The 18,761-nt window shown below is 37.1% G+C and overlaps 1 protein-coding gene across 2 annotated transcripts in view; it reads right to left on the reverse strand.

Moving 5' to 3' along the window:
* Nucleotides 1-4,251: 4,251 nt before the first annotated feature.
* Nucleotides 4,252-18,761, reverse strand: part of ARC3 (GTP binding protein) — a 106,369-nt gene continuing 91,859 nt past the window's right edge. The window contains exons 10-16 of one of the 2 annotated variants that reach the window (XM_010272451.3): nucleotides 9,651-9,905; nucleotides 9,456-9,523; nucleotides 8,862-9,265; nucleotides 7,497-7,601; nucleotides 7,202-7,339; nucleotides 5,566-5,732; nucleotides 4,252-4,506 (exon numbers count right to left, since the gene is read on the reverse strand). In XM_010272451.3, coding sequence (XP_010270753.1) covers nucleotides 4,434-4,506; nucleotides 5,566-5,732; nucleotides 7,202-7,339; nucleotides 7,497-7,601; nucleotides 8,862-9,265; nucleotides 9,456-9,523; nucleotides 9,651-9,905 — 1,210 coding nt within the window. In that variant the 3' untranslated portion in view covers nucleotides 4,252-4,433. Of the gene's footprint in view, nucleotides 4,507-5,565; nucleotides 5,733-7,201; nucleotides 7,340-7,496; nucleotides 7,602-8,861; nucleotides 9,284-9,455; nucleotides 9,524-9,650; nucleotides 9,906-18,761 lie in introns of both variants that reach the window. The other variant, XM_088903638.1, reaches the window with a different exon arrangement.

Below are 18,761 nucleotides of genomic sequence, written 5' to 3' on the forward strand. Positions count from 1 at the left end.
GGTAGAGGCATTGACACTTTTGAGGCATACACCTCATGTGCCTCATGCACATCTTATATAAAAAGATAGAAAAAAAAGGAAAAAAGAAAAAAAAAAGAATGGAAAGGAAAGGAAAAGAAAATGAAGGGAAAGAAAAAAAAGAGAAAATGAAAGAAAAGAAAAGGAAAGGGAAGGAAAGAAAAGATAAGGGGAAGGATTTTTATTCTTTCCCTCTTTCAACACTAATGTTATACGTCTTTATTCTTTTTAATATAAAAATAAAGAAAAAGTGAGACCCCCCTTCCTCTTCATCCTCCTCCCCTTATCTTAACCCCCTCCTCTTAAAGAGGCTTACGCTTCTTGCATTCTAAACTACGCCTCACACCTTTAGGTAGTGGAACACCTCACATCACGCCTTTGCGTTTTAAAACATTGCTTCCAAATAGACTTGTAGGAGATGACAATATGTTTGGTGGAATTATTTTAAGGAGAAACCTACTAGAATTCAATCTGAATCTGATGGAAAAGACATCCATTGCAATTTGAATCCAGTCTAGATCTATTACTCAAAGAGCATTCTTCACAACATCTATCAATCACAAATTAGGAACATCTCCCATACTTATATATTATTATTCATAGGAAGATGTTCCCAATACATGGTAAGATATGCTATGAGGTTGGTGTGAGATGCGAGCAAATCCCAAAGACATCATTGGAAATCCGACCGATAAGATTCAATTGGAATTCAATTAAAATCTTGATGTACCTCTATCCAATCAGATTTGATTCGTTTTACGGATCACGTATCGTATCGACTATCGATTCAGAACAACTTGCCCCAATTAAACCTACTGGGCAGGTTAATGCATGGCTTTCAAAACCAGACCAGACCAGACGGTCGGATTGGAAAAACCAGGCCATTTTCCCCCAAAACTGTTTTTTCCCCAAAATTGTTGATTTTGGTCAGCAAACTGCTAAATCAGCTAGTTAACCGTTCGAATTGTTTTGACTGTTTTCCATTTTTTTTATTTTCATTTTTTTTGTTAAAATGGGCCGACCATTCGACCCGAACGGTCGGATTGTTCGAACCGGTAATCGGACCCATGACTGGTTCGATTTTAAAAACTATGGGTCAATGTCATAGTGGGTCACTAGGCCACGACTTATCAGTTAAATTCAACCCTTTATAGTTTAATTGGTGATAAGACTAAGAGGCTCAGCTCCATCCTATTCATAACAACCCTTGCATATCGACATAAAGGTCCATTGTCAACTCTTGTCCAAATGGGAGCCCAACATCAAACTAGTGAATCCCATCAAACATCTTGTCAACACGTACAAGCTCATTTGGAAGAACCTAGCCCATCCACGTAGCGTTAAGGGCTATGAAAGGGTTTGGAACCGAGGTGTAGGACCAAACCAATGTCTCGATATGAATTAGAAGGAAATTGTCATTTGCTAGACCAAGTACCCAATCCTTTGTTTATACAAAATCTAGAATGAGCCAATTTTACCCCCACCATATGTTTGAGTTGTGCTCCAAGGAGACTTGGCTACACTAGCTAGCATATTTTGCTTGTAAATGCAGGGATATCATTATTGTTAAAAAACAAAAACAAAGAGAGACCTAGCTACAATTCTCTTTGGCCCTCACCACAATAGCATATTTGACCTGAATAAGGTGAAACAGGTGTTTCTCAACTATCCCCAAGGTCATTCTTATTCTTAGGTAGGGAATTTCAACATAGCAAGTCTAGATTTATGTTGAACAAAAGCAGATTGTGGAAATAAAATTAGCCAACTATCTAATTTTCTAATCCACATAATCCCCAAATCCTCGTTGTTGTATTATTGTTTAAAAACGGGATTAATGAAATTTTTGAGTGAGATCCAGAATTCTAGACATTCGTATTAAGCTTGCCACGTTGAATAAAAGGATGATGTTTTTAAAAGTTTAAAAAACTAATCCATAGTGAAAAGAGAAAATGAGGAGGGTAGCAGTTGGATAGGAATATGATAGAGATCAACAATTGATTTAGCAAAAGTGGGATGCCTTCAGGGCAATTGCAAAATCACTAGAAGACTATGGGGCAGACCCTAGAACCAGAGCTTCTATTTCTCTACCTAGCTACCAGGCTAGCCATTGGCCATTCTCGAACCACCCCATCCTCCAAAACTACCGACTAATAACCTAGGGCATACACATAACTAAACAGGGCTATGCATGGATTGAATGAGCATTGACAAAACGGCCAAAGCCAAACACTGCTCTTGGATCAAATCTGGTTGGCCTTGTTACTTTCATGGTGTTTGGAAGTGTGGTGGCTTTTTGGGACCAATTTTCAAGAAAAAATGCCCATGCTTCCAAGACCCATTTTTCACAAAAAAACACTTCTGCCACATAGGCAGTGAGCAACACTATGTTGTTTGGTGAGTTGATTTTCATCACCGTTTTTCATGTATGTACTAACAGGTAAGTACCACATAGGATACACATCAGTCAACCGTTGGGGGAAACAGTTCACCGATGCAGTGGGGTCCCAATTTTTGAGACATGCCCGATTTTTTAATAATCGACTGAACCAAACAATGAGATACATGGGTGTTTGTTGAAACGCTTATGTGGATCCGACGTGGCACTGTATTTTTGAAAAATGGCCACGGTTCCAAACATCCCCTTTGTTATTATGGAAACCTAAACACTGTCCTCTCCTCCAACTCTATGATGGATTTGATTACCCAGACATGCCCATTGCTTGTTCATTAATTGATCAACCCCAACTTCCGCCCAATCCAAATATGTCAAATTTTAGTTGAAGCTGAGCTTGGACTAGAAAAATCAAGTTTGGCCTCGGGCCTTAGCCTAAGTTGACCATGACTTAGTCTTCCGTCTCCATTTTTCTCTTTCCCGAAAACGGAAAACACTTCCATCCCCAACAAAACCAAAACATGTCTCTTGCAATTTACAGATCACTCTTAAATTGCATCACAAGCAAGAACATAAGTCATGAATGGATGCACAAGGTTTCTCTTCCCAAAACAACAAGCCTAGGGCCATCAACGAAGTTGGAAAATCCATGACCCGAACCAAATTCTGATCCGATCAGATTATACTGGATTCAGATTATTGGTTTGGATGGACAATCCACAATCTGATAAAAATCTGAATCCGGTTAATATGTATAAGCTCTTTCCCATCCACCCGCTTAAATAGTAAATTTCAAATTCAAAACTCAAAAGTCAAAGCAAATGAAAATATATTTTTCTATCGTCCTCTTCAGTTCTTCATGTTTCTTTTTTCCAAATCCTAACCATTGTTTATTCTCTACCACCACTGAAACTTGAAACTGACGGGGATTGGGGATTGGGGAAATGGAGAAAATTGCCATCCCTAAGTTTGATAAACCCTATTGAAAATTAATTATTATTATTTTTGTATTATTAAAAAATTATTAAAAATAGTATATAAAATATAAATAATTTTTAATTATTATATAAAACAATTATATACTCTTACATATTTCTATTATTTATCTTTAACTTAATAAATCCCGTACATTGCAAGCATCATACTAGTAACTAAATATATAACCTAACATCTTAATGATAAAACGAGTAAAGACGTAAAATTTTGAACCCTCCATCCATATATATGTTGGGGTGAGGCTTGAGGGTTGGGGTTCAGGGTGGATAAGTACCACCTCCAACCCATCCCTGGTTGAATAGTTTCAGATTTTATCTGAAACCCGCCCGAAGTGGAGGTTGAATCCCGGTGGGGGCTGGTCAGATCTCTAAATCTGATATTTCTTGATACACCTCAGCGGCTCTTGTTCTACAAGTATCTACATTGAGCATGGATATAATGACTACAAAATGTTGGTCACAGCCATATCCTCAATTCCTTCCTCAATTCCTCGTAACTCCAGAGATACATATTGGGATCATTTCCCCATGAACGAGAATAAATAGTACAAGAGATATTCCCAATGTACAACTGTAAATGTGTGTATACAATGTTAATTTGGGCTACTCTACATTCGTTGCTCTCGTAAAATTTACTTCATTAACTTTTTTAAATAATATTTTTCCCATTTTGCGAACTAGCTCTAGGTCGAATTTAAGAAGAAAAACTCTAAAAAAGAAATGACGGGTTTATCTCATAAAGATATTTTAGACAAAAAAGAAAAATTCCAGTCTTTTAAGACTCAGTCCGGACCAAATGATTAGACAACCAGGAACCGATGGGGGTATTCAGGGAGTCTTAAAACGTTGAAAAATTCAAAATGGGATTCCTCGAGAAAGAACTAAATGAATTTCAGATATATCCGACAGTAGCATTTGTGCAAAATAAATATTTACCCTAAAATTGAAATAAAAATTATGAGATTGAGATCTATACAAATATACATACATATACGAAAACGTTACACATTCATGGATCTCGATACAATTTATTCAGCATCATTTTCAGAGTCCAACTGCTTACGGCTTACGAGAACACCTTCTTCCCATATTTCGCTCCACCTGTAAAGATACAAAATATTAAATGACAAAATGTGCACTATGCAATGAGACTAGATATTGTAATCTAATCAAGAATCAAAGATAGGAGAAAGGCTCTACAAAAAATTAGGGATAAACATAAGATATTATACAAATTAATAATGGATGAACATTTTTTTTTCTTGCGGGTGAATGGGATTTTTGATCCCCGGTCAATGGAAAGTGGGAACCATATCGATTTGATTTTACTAGCTGAGCCAGCTGCTTCAGTTCATTCCTGTCACCTACTCGCCTAGGCAGCGAGTTTTCTTTCTTTTTTTTTTTTTTAAATAAAAAAGTATAAATCCTAGGCCAGTTCCCTCTGGTTTCATGGTACAAGCAGTAATGTTTAACTAATAATTACAATAATCCTCATGAAATAAGTATATAGCCCATGTCAAAAGATAGAAAATCAACATATTATGAGAAGAAACATAAGAAAAGAAAGAAAACATACAAACAGTAAGTCAGTAACGGATAGAATCATAGAAAATCAACATAATCCTCCTGAAACAAGGGTTGAGCACTTGTTTTGGTCTAAGAAGTCCTATTGATTCTTCTGGTGTGTCAATTGGATAAGATCTTCCAAGTTATTTCTTACTTATCAATTGAAATTTCACAGTCCTAAAGGGTTTAAGACTGTCACTACTTGTGTGTCAATTGAACCCAAACAAATAAGAAAATAATAAAAAGAAACTAGTATAAGAATAATAATATTAATCCTATACACCCATAATATGAATAATTTAGTCCAATAATATCTATTGTACTACTATTAGTAACATAAAATAAAATTATAAAAATACTATGTGGTGTCTTACATATAGGCATTTGGGCAAGGCGACCTCCAAGAACGCCTTATCGCCTAGGTGTCGCCTTGACAACTATGGTTCTGTTCTGTATAATCAATTCCTATTATTCTTGCACATACTATTTTATTGAATATGTTTTGACAAAAACTACATATAACAACCTGTAAAAGTAACACCATGGAACCAAAAGGGGAAAAACAGGTAAGACAACATCTCTGTATATACCTACCTAGTTCCATCAACATCAATGCATAAGAAGTTCCCATGGCGCCAGCCATCTTGGAAATGGCCAAAAAAGACATCACCAAACTTTGAGTAAAAGCGTCCTTCACCATTGGCTTTTCCCTTCCAGAAGTTTGCAAACCATCTATCCCCAGTATGAAAATAATACCAACCCTAGAAAAACATATATCCATTTGAGCTTTGTTGCACTGTAAATGATTCTTCAAAAGGGACCAAATATTCAATCATGTTGAAGGACGGAGAATGGTGGCTAATCCAACTCTCAGATATGTAAATGAGAGTTCACCTCATAATGCTAACAAAACTAAAATTACAAGTTTATACACAGGAACAATGCAGAAAGTGGCCCAGTGAGAATATTACATGTGGCACACATGCACAAATATACAAGAGAAAAGGTAGACAGATACTTCATAAGAGAAAAGGTGTTTTATAATAAATGGGTTTGCCTTTTCCGAAGACAAAAGATCAAATTGATAATCTCTTAATAAAGGAAAATTTGGAGGAAATGTTAGCATATAGAGGCAAGTTTATTTTCTTTCCTTTTTTTTTTGCTAATATGAGCATGATTGTCATCTATACACCTCATAAGGAGTAGTGTAGTAATAAGTTACAAAATTCTAGGGACTTATTTGTAGTTATAACATATACTTGTAATTTCAATATTTCTTGCCATTTAATACACTAATTATTTATAGCAATGAGTGAATGGATTGACTGTGATACTTCTTCACCAATGCTCCATTTCTATTAATTTTCTTGTTCTCTTCTCTCTTCTCCTTCTTTATTACAAGAGGCGACCCATGCGATGGATGGATTGGTGTCAAAAAGTCCATATTATTAGATAATTTTTCCTAATAGAAGTGGATATTGACATGGTGAGCAAGTTTTGATAGCCTAATATTTAACAAAAGAATGGGGTAAAGTTTTAGAGACCAATTCTTTAACCAAGTAGAGACTTTTATGTTGTACATCCAAGGCTCCTCTTGTTGCCATGCATTGCATTATCTAATTACAAGCAATAATACCAAACCTAGTTAGTTAAAAAGAGAAGAGTCCACATTTTCTAACTATCAATTGGATGCGTTTCCTATCACTTTGGTGATGTTATTGCAACTAGGCTATCTTGTTGCATGCAAAGGTTTAACAAAAATCAGTAGTTCCGTTTTGTTTTCTCTGATTAGGAGTTTTGTGCTCGATTCATGCTACTTTGTATGATATCCCAAAAATACGGTTTCTTGTTGTCAAAAATACTTGATAGGGAGATTCATGCTTTCTTGTCAAAAATACTTTGTATGATATCCCAAAAATATGACTCCACCTATTTTTGTCATTTGAAGAGATCATGTAGCCTATATGGACAAGCATGTTCAACAGTAATCCACCACATTAACACATTTTCAAAAAATAATATTTGCAATGTTACAAATTTTTAACAATAAACTACACATTTTTCAACATATTCAACATATTTCTGTTTTTTATGTGGTTGACATTTTTATCAAAGCCAATGCTTCACATTTGAAATTGTCCATGCACCACGTGTATATAATGATATTCATCAATAATTTCTTCTTTGTATTGAAGTAAATGAGGTGGATGTCCATATGAAACAGGGTTACCTTCCCATGCATAAGGTCATCCCTCCATGATCCTTGGAAAACATCCCCATTACTGTAATAGAATGTTCCTAGACCTGATCGTTTACCATAACGCCACATGCCATCATACATGCTTCCATCAGCAAGGGTTAGACGACCCTATAGAATCAAAGAATTATGACTCTTAACAAACTGACAACATTATGTATTCTGTTACTGCAAAATAGCAAGATAATATATAGGAGTTTTTCTATCTTTTCTTTCTTTTTCTTTTTTCTTTAATAAAGTCATAGATTGTCAAGTTATAGCTCAATACCTTCCCTTCAGGGAGACCTCCCTGACAACGTCCTCTATAGATTCCTCCTCTATATTGTATCTCAGTGATAGGACTCCACTTTTTTTGCACATCTCTTTCAGCTTCCTGTTTGGGAATCATTTGATCAAATAAAACCCCCAGAACTTAATAATGGAAATAGAAGTAAAAACAAGTAACATAAATTTTATTCAAATAGTTAAAATCCAATATATCAACCATCAGATTCCAGAAGAGCCAGTGAACATAGTTTCCTGCAGATGAGGCAAGACCTGAAAATTTGAACTAAATTGACTAGAGACTAAACCAATTTACTTTCTCAACATTTCGGCAACTCAAAATGTTTTCTTTTGTATTCTTGATTATGGCTATCCTTTTGGACTGCTTCAAGAAAAACAGTGTTGAAAGTTGAATTGGTAAGAAAACACCATCAAAGAGGATTGAATACCAGCTCTAGGAGACGAGAACATGGAGACATGAAGAAGAATGAAGCTTCAAACATAAGATGAGGAAAAAGAAAAGAGAAAGAAGCAAGGTCTCCATACAAGGACATCTCTTTGGATTGCATCTGATAAAGATAAACTAATATAAAGTTTGGCATTGAACAGCTTATAAGATCCAGACAAAGGGAAGTGGTCCAAAATTTTAATTGTTAAAGGAAAGAAAGAAACAAACCAGAACTGAGTGTTACCAATTATTTTTGTCTGCTTTTTTGAATAGGATACATCATTTTGGACTTTTAATTCTTTTTCTTTCTACTTTCACTTTTCTTTCAGGGGGGAGGGGGGGATGGGTTCTCTTGATGTTGGTCCTGTTAGAAAAAAAATAAAGTAGGCAGCAACACTAGGTGGTGTCATTTCTAATCTTCATGAAGTTAGGGGCAATGGTTTCTTTCAAACATTGGATCCTTGCTGAAGCTTTTGGTTTGTTTTGTTAGGTTTTATGGGTAATTTATAGTGACACAATTTTGTCAAGTGTGAATTAGGTTACAATACGGAAAGATGGGGATGGGTTCCATGCACATGCCCAAACCATCTTAGTCTACTCTCTCTCATTTTATTACCTATTGGAGCTACTCCTAGGTTCCTACAGATAACTTCACTCCTAATCCTATACTTTCTAGTTTTTCCACTCATCCATCTTATATGAAACATAAATACCGGTGACATATCTCATGAATTATTAAGAATAAACTTGGTAACCAGAAATGACAATGAATACACACACAGATGTATATATGGTTTCATAGACAGAAAACAGAAAAGATCTACAATTAAAATAAACAAAAATTATGGGTTGTACAAGCATACAATCTTTGTTACTAGAATTTTATCAGAGAAGATAATAGTGTCATGAAATGCACAATACCAGCATAGATGCTGCACGAACAGAAAGCAGTCCTTGCTTCCTAGGAATGTCAGAAAATTTTCCCTTTATTAGTGTTGATGCAGCATTATAGATATCAGTCACTGCTTCAAAACCTGCATCAGTCAATGTATCCCAAGAAGGCATTGTTGGAGTGCCAAGTGAATCTGCATTAAAATCTTCCAGAGAGCTTTTCTCTGAGAATTGTGTAGTATAAGAAACTTTGGGATCATCTTTCACTTTTTCAGATGATTTAACACCAACTGGAAGGGTATAGACACTTAGGTTTGCAAGCATGGGAGCAGTAACTGACACAACAGCCCTTTCTTTTGCCCATTCTTGTGCAATATAAAATCCTGGCCCAACGTTCAAACTAACGAGTAACTCTCTTCCATCGGCAAGTCCTCCTAGATCAAGCATGCAAACTACAATTTATGAAATGCATGTCTTAAAGAAAAACGAACCAAAAAAGGTTGTTCCTATGACTATGCATTGTAGCAAATGAGAATAATAGTTATATAACTTAACTAATATAAATTACTGTTTAGTGACTTGAGAGTACATGATGTTAAAAGGGCATTCCCTCACATTATATACCTTCAGCAACTTGATCATGCATGTCAGAAGCCACCTCAGTGCTTTCCTTTAAAATCTCAACATCTGTTCTGTTGTCATCACCATTAGGCTCTCTCAAATTATAATGTAATATCTATGTAAGTGTAATCTGTACAATTTTCACTAAGAAGATATTCTTTAAGTTGAAGAAAAGCAGCAAACACAAGTTAAACAAACCTCATGTTAGAGATTCCATCACAATTGTTAGATAGTTCTGCCAATTCTTCAGAGGACACACCCATATCTTCATCTTTACTATCTAGTGAATTTAAATTTGGCATATTTCCACTTAGAGGATTTTCAAGCAAATCAGATGGAAGTTCACTGCTGGATTCTGGATGGTTTACTCCCAAAAGAGAAAAAACAAATGGGAAACGCAGTGCCAGTTCCGACAGAAGACTTTTTCTCATAGAAACCTTTTGTTTATCACAGCTGAAAATGTCATGAGAAAGCATCAGTAGCTCAGAAGGACAAGATAATAAATATTTCATGCACTGCCTCAAAAAAAAATTGGATCTAGTGACCAATAATAACAACCTATATATGTTCATATCTAGTACTTAAGTGGTCTCTTTAGTCTGGCATATAGAACTCCAAACAGCATCAGAAAACATATCAATACACTCAGGCCTTACTAGTTACTATAATTTACAACTTGGTAGAGTTTACATGGAATTTTGGAAGAACAGACAATGCCTTCTGTTAATAGAAATCATGGTTTAAAATGTTCCTAACTTCCCTAATATTTCCACGACATATTTCTATTTCCATGGGTAGCAACACGAAATTTCACTGGAATTGACATATTCCCCAATGAACACTACCAGCATATGTGGAGTACAAGAGATAGTATTATAACATAAGTTGTTTTAAAATGTCCCACCTAACTTGCATGACTACCACTTTGAGCTAGCTCCATATTTATTTCAAGCATGAAGTTAAATTTAGTTTTCTTTGCATAATAGATTATTTGATTGATCTATTACAACCATTTACATTTACTCTGAGTTTAATTTTGCTTAAACTCTTTCTATCATGAAGCTCACAGGGAAACTTCTGAACATATTCTTTTGTCTATAACCTCAATTTCTTAACTTTGTTTAGTGATTTGGAACAAGAAATTGCTTTAAAAAGGTGTGTCTATTCTTCTTCTATCATTTCATAAAATATTATTCTATATTTTGCATTATTTTACAATGTCTCCACCATGTCAATAATTTTTACAACATTTCCACCAACACCATGTCTATAGAAACAATATAAAGCATGAACGAAAAATCAAATACCAGATATAACAGAGGTTCCTCGTATTTTGGCATAAACACTAAATTTTTGAGATTGGTCCCAAATGACAACTGAATTGCATAGTCACTTGGGGGTAGGAGATTGGGGATACATTCATGGCACCAAGCATTGTAAGAAATTGTTGGGCACACAATTTTTGAATGGCATTAAAGCAAAATGAATGCAAATCTGAAAGGCAAAGATAAAATGAAAGCTCCATCCTACAATGTTTTTTTTTTTTTTTTTTTCTTAAATTTGCAGTAGAATAAGCTCCATAAACACTTTGTTATTATCCTCAATTTGTTGAATGTTGCAATATTCATTCTTTTTTTTGATAAATGATTGAAAATGTAGAACTGTTCACTAGGCAAAATTTTCACATTGTATATCTGTTAACATACCACAAAGGAGATTATATTGCCAAATCCTTGCATGTGAACAACCTCAAATCCTTGACATGCTTCTCACTAGCCAAATTAAGAATTCTCTGACAGGATAAAAAAGTTCAAGTATTTGAAGCCATCTAACACCTCAGGATAAAAGACTTGAGCCCACCTCCTTGTTGAAGAGGACTCTTGAGAGTAAGGGCCTAAAAGTATTAGCTGCCGGTGCCACCTACCCAATAATTGACATGAGTTACAATAACAACCTTTTCAAGTTAAACATGTAAACCTCAGTGACCCACCTCAAGTTCTGAGTAAAGATGTTAATCATGTCCAGATTGCCAAGCATACCATGAAGTCCAGATTTTTTTTGAGAAAAGGTACAAATTTCACCACCCAAAAATTGGGTGTCTCCTTGTATACAGTGAGAGGCTGTACAAAAGGACTGTAAGGAGTGATATCTTAAAACAGCAAAAAAAAAAAAAAACCTCAAAAGTTGTTAAATGTATGGACAGAATGTATATCACCAGAATGAGTCTCCTTAAAATTCAAGGAGCCAAGCACCCTTCTCCCAACACTACATCCTCACAATCCCTAATCCAACTCAATGTGTTATTTCCAATCATGTTGAATCAGATTATGAGAAATTTGATTGTTGTTTGGTTATATAGATACAGTTTCATAGGAACTTCAACATTGATATCGAAGTCAACAAAAATAATTTTCAACCAAGGCAACTTAGACACGCAATGTGCCATTGCTCTTATTCTGCCACAGCACTAGATCTAACAATAAAAGATTGTTATTTACTTCTTCATGACCCAATACTTCCAATAAGAGCATAGTAACCTGAATTTTAGTTTCTACAATTCAGAGACCCTGCCCAATCTGTGTATCAGCCTCCAGTCCTGTAGTTTTGCATACAATATTCCTTTGCAAAATTAACCTTTTAAGTAGTCTAAGTCTATAATGAGTCATTTTTTTTTATCAATAACAACTTTTCATTAAAATGAAACAAAAATAATTACAAGGGGAGATAAACTTTCTTAACTCCCTGGGTTGGGCAAGAGCCCCCATAAAAGCAATAAAGAAGAAATACAACATAGCCCAAAATAAAGAATCCCAAGCCAGCCCTTGCTTATCTAACCTATCAGAAAAAGAGTTAGCAGGTCTCTTCACCCAACTCTACCCAACTTTACTTCACTTCCATATCCTTTGGCAGCCATTTGTAATTTTCTTTTCATTGCTAAAGTTCCACAACCCCACCTTATCCTCTTTTAGCCATCCTACTACCACCTCGAGTCACCTTCAACCACAAGTTTCCTTATACTCAACTCCTTTGCCCTTTGGATTCCTCCCAGAACCGCAAAGATCTCAGCCCTGAGAGAGTCACCTACCCCTATAGAGCCTGAAAACAGAGCTGAAATAACCCCTTTCTCATCCCTGAAAACTCCCCCAATACCAGATTGTACTGGGTTCCCTCTACTGCTGCCATCAAAGTTGAATTTTATAAATCCATTAGGAGGAGGGGTCCAAGAAAGACTAGTCCCGGTTCTGATCTGAGCAGCTCTAATAATCTCCTTAGACCTTCCACTTTCTCAGCAAGTCATCCAAAGTAAATTCAGTAAATAAATATGAAGTCTTTAATCATTGTGCTGCCCTTAAATGAATCAGTTCTATTACGGTTTCAATACTCCTCTCCCCATCTGAGGAAATCCTTGAATTCCTTTCTTTCCACAATGTCCAACAAACAGAAACCCTTAGGCACCTCCACATGATCCTTCCTCTTTTCAAATGCCACCTGAAAAAGGAGGAAGAAAATAACGTTTGCACAGTCATAGGGGGGTTCCACCTACACCCAAAAAGAGAGAATACCCACTCCCAAATTGTTTTGGCAAAATGGCAAGCAACTGAAAGGTGATAACTAGTCTCCCCATCAGCTTTGTAGAGAATGCACTAGTGTGGGGATAAGCAAGTCTCAGGCCTCTTCCTTTGAAGCAAATCAACAGTATTGAATCTTTCCAGGAAGGCTTCCCAACAAAAACTCCCAACCCTTGGGGGAATTGGCTTACACCAGACCTCTTTCACAAGGAAGGAAGAGTCAATGGAACCAGAAAGATGAGTTAAGCTTCGGAAAAAGGAGGCACAAGAGAAATAGCCTGAAGAAGAAGGAATGCAAATTCTGGCATCCTCCTTTGTAGGGTCCAAGAAAACATTTTCAAGGACACCCAACAAGGTCATGGTGCTGCCCATATCTGTATCCCTTAGTGCCCTTCTCAAGCCTAAATTCCACCCAAGCCTAGAACTGGAGGTAGAAGGGACAATAAAGAAGGAAATGGGCTCATTTTTTAGATCAGAAAGGGCATACAAAGAGGAGAATTGGTCCTTTAAAGGGATATTCCCCACCCAATTTTGTTCCCAAAACTTTATAAGGTTGCCTGAATTTAAATCATTACCTGATCAAAGGGGAGAAAACTGGAAGCAGGTCATGAACGGCTTTCCACAGCGAAGCGCTTGTTGCCAGAATTCCAAGATCCCAACCATTGTCCTCGAGCCCATGAATGCTAGCCACTATCCTAGCCCCATAGTTTTCAAGGCTCCAAGGTGAGGCTAGGCGACTGGGGGGCGCCTTGTCGCCTAGTCGCCTAGGCGATGGAGTTTTTTTTTTTTATGTTAAAACATAGATCCTAGGGTAGTTCCTTAGGTACCGTAACCATATTCTTTAATAATTCTTCATGAGTTTCATAAGAAAAGTATAAATTTCATATTAAAGTATAGTAGTAGTAGTAGTAGTAGTAGAAGAAGAAGAAGAAGAAGAAGAAGAAGAAGAAGAAGAAGAAGAAGAATATATGGAAGAGGAAAGTGTGCTGATTAGATAAAATTTTAAGTTCTTCCTTACATATTGGTTCAGGTTTTTAAGTCTTTGAGGGTTCAATACAACATTTAGCAATGTTTGTGTTGATTAAACCCTAATAAATAAGAAAATAATAAAAAGAAATTAGTATATAAACACACAAAATGATTATTTTAGTTTAATAATGTCTATTTTATAATCATAATCTCAAAAAAGAATGAATAAAAAAATACTTTATAGTAGGAAGTAGAAAATTGCTTGGCGATTAGGCGAGGCGAGCCTCAAGGGGCGCCTTGTCGCCTAGGCGCCCGCCTAGGCGTCACCTTTACAACTATGCCTAGCCCATAACTTCTCCTTCTCTAGAGGGAACATCCATAACCACTTTCCCAACAATGCCATATTCCTTATCCTAATATTCCCTATCCCAAGATCTCCTGACTTCTTGCCTCTAGTCACCACCTTCTCCTTGAAGAAATAGTTGGTTAGCCACGAATATGGGGTTCCATACCCACACTCAGGCTCTAGTGTGTGTGGTTTCATACCCACACCTAGTTGTTTCTAATTTCTTTTATTAGTTGTTTCTAATTTCTTTTGTTAGTAGTTTCTAATTCCTTTTATTAGAAGTTTCTAATTTCTTTTAAGTTGGGCCGGCTGGCCTTATTGTTTCTAATATTTGTTTATTTCCTATTCTTGTAAGGAACCTAAAGCTATAAATAAAGAAGTGTACGGGGCAGCAGATCACTAGCCACCGAACCCCTTCTTTCTTTTCTCCTCTCTTAACTCACTCTCTCTCTCTCTCTCTCTTTATTCTCTTCGAACCTGTAATACAATAAACGGTTCTTCTTCTTCTTCTTCTTCTTCTTCTTTCTAGTTGGTATCAGAGCTAGGGTTTCTCATGTGGATTTAATTCATCCGGCCACATAAGAATTGTTTAGGGCTGAAAGTTTAGAAAGATCCTTACTTCAGCTGATTCTTGGAGGATGCAAGAAGGCTTTAGTAGCTGTCCTAAGATTGGAGAGAGCTTCTTGTAATTAGGAAGAATCAAGCAGGAATTGAGTGATCAAGATCGATTCTTGATCAAGATTGGAGGTGCCGATCAGCTTTTTCTTGGTTCTTTGATCAAGATTCAAGGTGCTGACAGTAGTCGATTGATCAAGTTTGAAGACAAAAGGTAGCAATCAGTTTTCTGGGCATTTTTCTTCATAAAGTAAGTACATTTTCTTGAGATTGATACTCAAAAGGACTTTGTTATTCATTCAGAGAGGTACGGATAGAAAATCTCAGGACTGATATCAATCCCAGGACAATAGTTGACCATTATCTAACTACAAAATCATTGTCCTAGGTTGGCTGTTATCAACCTTGAAATACAGTTTTTCTTGTCACAGTAGTTTAAAGCCTCTTCTTAACTTAGAATGGAGTACAAGAACCAAGGGGAAGGTGCTTTTGGGACTGGTGGTTTAGGTAACATGACTGAAAACACCTTTCAGATTACAACTGTTAAGTTTGATGGATCAAACTACTTGGAATGGGCCCAATCAGCCATGATGGCTGTTGGGGGTAGAGGAAAATTGAACTTCTTGCTAGGGGATGTGAACGAACCCTCCAAGGAGGACCCTACTTATGCTAGGTGGGTCCAAGAGAATTTTTTGGTGATGACATGGCTGCGCAACTCTATGCAGCCACACATCAACTGAAACTACTTGTGGGCCAAAACAGCTAAGAAAATATGGGATATTATGAAGGAAACCTACTCTTAGCCCCTTAATGTTGCTAGGGCTTATGAGCTAAAATGTGAGGTTAAAAATCTAAGGCAAAGGGAGAAGCATGTCTCTGTTTACTTTTCAACCTTAAAATCCCTGTGGCATGAAATTGACCATTTTGAAACAATTGAGTGGGAGAGTCAGAAAGATGCACAAACATATAGAAAGCAGGTTGAAACTAACAGAGTTTTTGAGTTCCTAACTGGTCTAAATTCAACAGTTGATGAAAAGAGATAGTGTGACTTTATCAAAAGTCTATTCCCTAGTGCATAGTGAAGAAACAAGGAGAAAGGTTATGTTGCAGCAACAACCCTCTGAATCAGCCTTTGCAGCAGTTAGACCTAAATCTGGGGGGGATACGGAGAAGAAGGTGTTGGACAGTTTTGTATGCCCTTAGCTTCAATCAGAATGATGTACATTATGAGTTTATTGTAAATGAATAAAAGTACACATTTGATTCATGTTCCCTTGGTATGTTTCTGTGTAATACCCTTAAACTGGACACTTAATGAGATTCGTGTTAGTTTAGAATGTTCACAGCCGGTGGGTCGGCCTGGGGAGACCTATCCTGATAAGGCTGACACTGTTGTGCCACCAAGTCGGTTGGGGTGGCCTGTCTCAGCTGCCAGGGTGAGACCCTAGGCACACGCAGTGTAGGATTAATTGAATCTTTGAACCGGACTAGATTTCCAATATTGCTTTGGACCTTGGAGATTAATGGGCAAAACTGGAAAGTTACACCCGACCCCTAGACTCGATTATGATACTACACTAGGTGTTGGATTGGGCTGTCTTTGATGTACCAATCAGTGAGATCCTTAGCGGGGGTCAAAACCTGGGTATGTTGGGACAGTTTGAGAATTCATCTGAGTGGGTGATCATAGTGACAGGATCAGCCCCTTTGTCGGACAAAGGTAATGATCGGGAATGCACTCTCTCTGATGGAAACCTAGACTGCCGGCAGCCGATTTCAATCATTGAGACTTGTTTGCAAAATATATTTTATATGAGATATAAAAGTATATATATTATGGTTTCTAAAATGTTTGCAAAAGGTTTTAATTCCTGGGATCCATATGAGTAGAGAGTGCAACATTGTTCCTTGCAGCTGAGGGAGAGGTCCTCTCTTGTCGGGCAGTGTTTGATCATTATGGGCTGAGAGGTTGAGTGTAAGACCATTGAGGGCAATGCCTGATGGGCTAATCTTGCATCTGCCCACAGTCCCTGGGTGTTACAAGGTGGCTTGGCCCAAGGACTACTTAGGGTAAGTGTTGGGCCCATAGAGCCCATCTGATGGGTTTCAGGGGGTGCACTGTTCATAGCAGTGTATTCGGCCAGGCCTTGTAACAAAGGCTGGGCCGAACCCATGTGGCTGATGTGTAGATCAATGTTTGGGTCCCACGCCATACAAGGAAGCCCAACTGGGCAGCAATTTGGAAGGCATAGTGAGCACACAACCCTAATGGGCCTAAACCCCATTTCGAATTGGGCTGATTTGAACATTTTAAATGAGGGGCGGATCTGGGATTAGATTAGTTAATGGGATTGGGCCTTGACCCTATCCACTCAGAGAGTCTAAGATCTAAATAAGATTTAGATCTAGGAGCCTCCTAATAGGATTAGGAGAGGACTGATCTAATCCACAGATAAGATAAGGGTTTATCCTTATCACCTAAAGAGATGTCTAATCAAAATGTGATTTGGATCAGCAACTCCTAATTGGATTAGGAGTTGATCCTTTTGGGTTACAAGAAAAGAAGGGGTGGCAACCTTTACAACAACAGAAAAGATATCACCAAGTTCTCTAGTCTCCAGAGCTGAAATCATAGAAGAAAGATTTCTGCAATCTCTGCGAAATACTTTCTTGCCGCCTCCTTCCTGCCGCCGCCAGACCTCTAGTTCGATCTCCAACTTTGTAGGAGGAATCAAGATTCGATCTTGATAGCAGCCCTTTGTGAAAGGACTGATTGGAAGCAGTGTTCACGTGCCATCCAACTATTCTTATGAAGGATCAGGTTCTTGGAGAATGCTGCTGATTCTGCTCCATCTTGCACTGTGCCATCTTCAGTGGGAGTAGTCTTTGGATCTTTCCTTGGGCGTGAACACCTCCATTGAGAGATAATATTTCTCTGTATCAGGTATACCTCTCTCCTACTCCTTTTGGTTCAGATCTGGTTCAGTTTATGGTTCAAGATTGATCCTTGAAAATATGATTTTCTAAATAGGGAATGCGATTCCCAGTTGAAAGGGAGAGAAAAATTTTTGAAATTCGCCCACCTTATTCTGCAAGATTTGGGCGTCCATACGATGGATGTCTCATTCCTTCAGAAGGAAGCTAAGAAGGACTTAATATGTGAACACTGCAAGAAACCTAAACATACTAAGGACACCTGTTGGAAGTTGCAGCCTCATCTAGTTCCAGCAAAGCTTAGAAATAAGAAAGGGAATTCTAATATGGTTGTCAACACTAATAGTACATAAATCTGATTATTGTTTAGAATTGTTCTTTATGATTTTCTTGATTTATGGGCTGTTCGTACAAGAGGAGATTGAAATCTTGGTTTGCGCAGGGAACCTGCAATTTTGCAGTTTATGGATTATTTTATTACATTTGGTCTGTAAAATAATTTTTTATTTTTATTTTTTAGATTAAATGTATAGATATTCGATCTGATGTAATTATTAATAGAAATTAGGATTTCTATTTATGTTATTTTGGATCGAAGATGGCGGCGCAGAGGAGGTTTCGCAGATGAGAGAATTGCAATCTACGTATTTGCAGTTTGTGAAACTGCAAACTGTGATCTAACCTCTGTTTTGTAGGATGGATTGTGCGAACAACCCTGTTTGACTGATTATTGTTTTTCTTTTATCAGTTTTCAATTTCAGATTATTTTCTTGAATTAAAGATTTAATTAAAGATCAAACCCTAGACCCATTCGAACCAAGATTGGTTCAAATAGTTTGGACCGAATCTAGGGTTCGATCATGGCTGAATGTCAGC

Source organism: Nelumbo nucifera, chromosome 4 (genome assembly GCF_055504915.1).
Source record: "Nelumbo nucifera cultivar China Antique chromosome 4, China Antique-T2T, whole genome shotgun sequence".
In the NCBI taxonomy this organism is placed as follows: domain Eukaryota; kingdom Viridiplantae; phylum Streptophyta; class Magnoliopsida; order Proteales; family Nelumbonaceae; genus Nelumbo; species Nelumbo nucifera.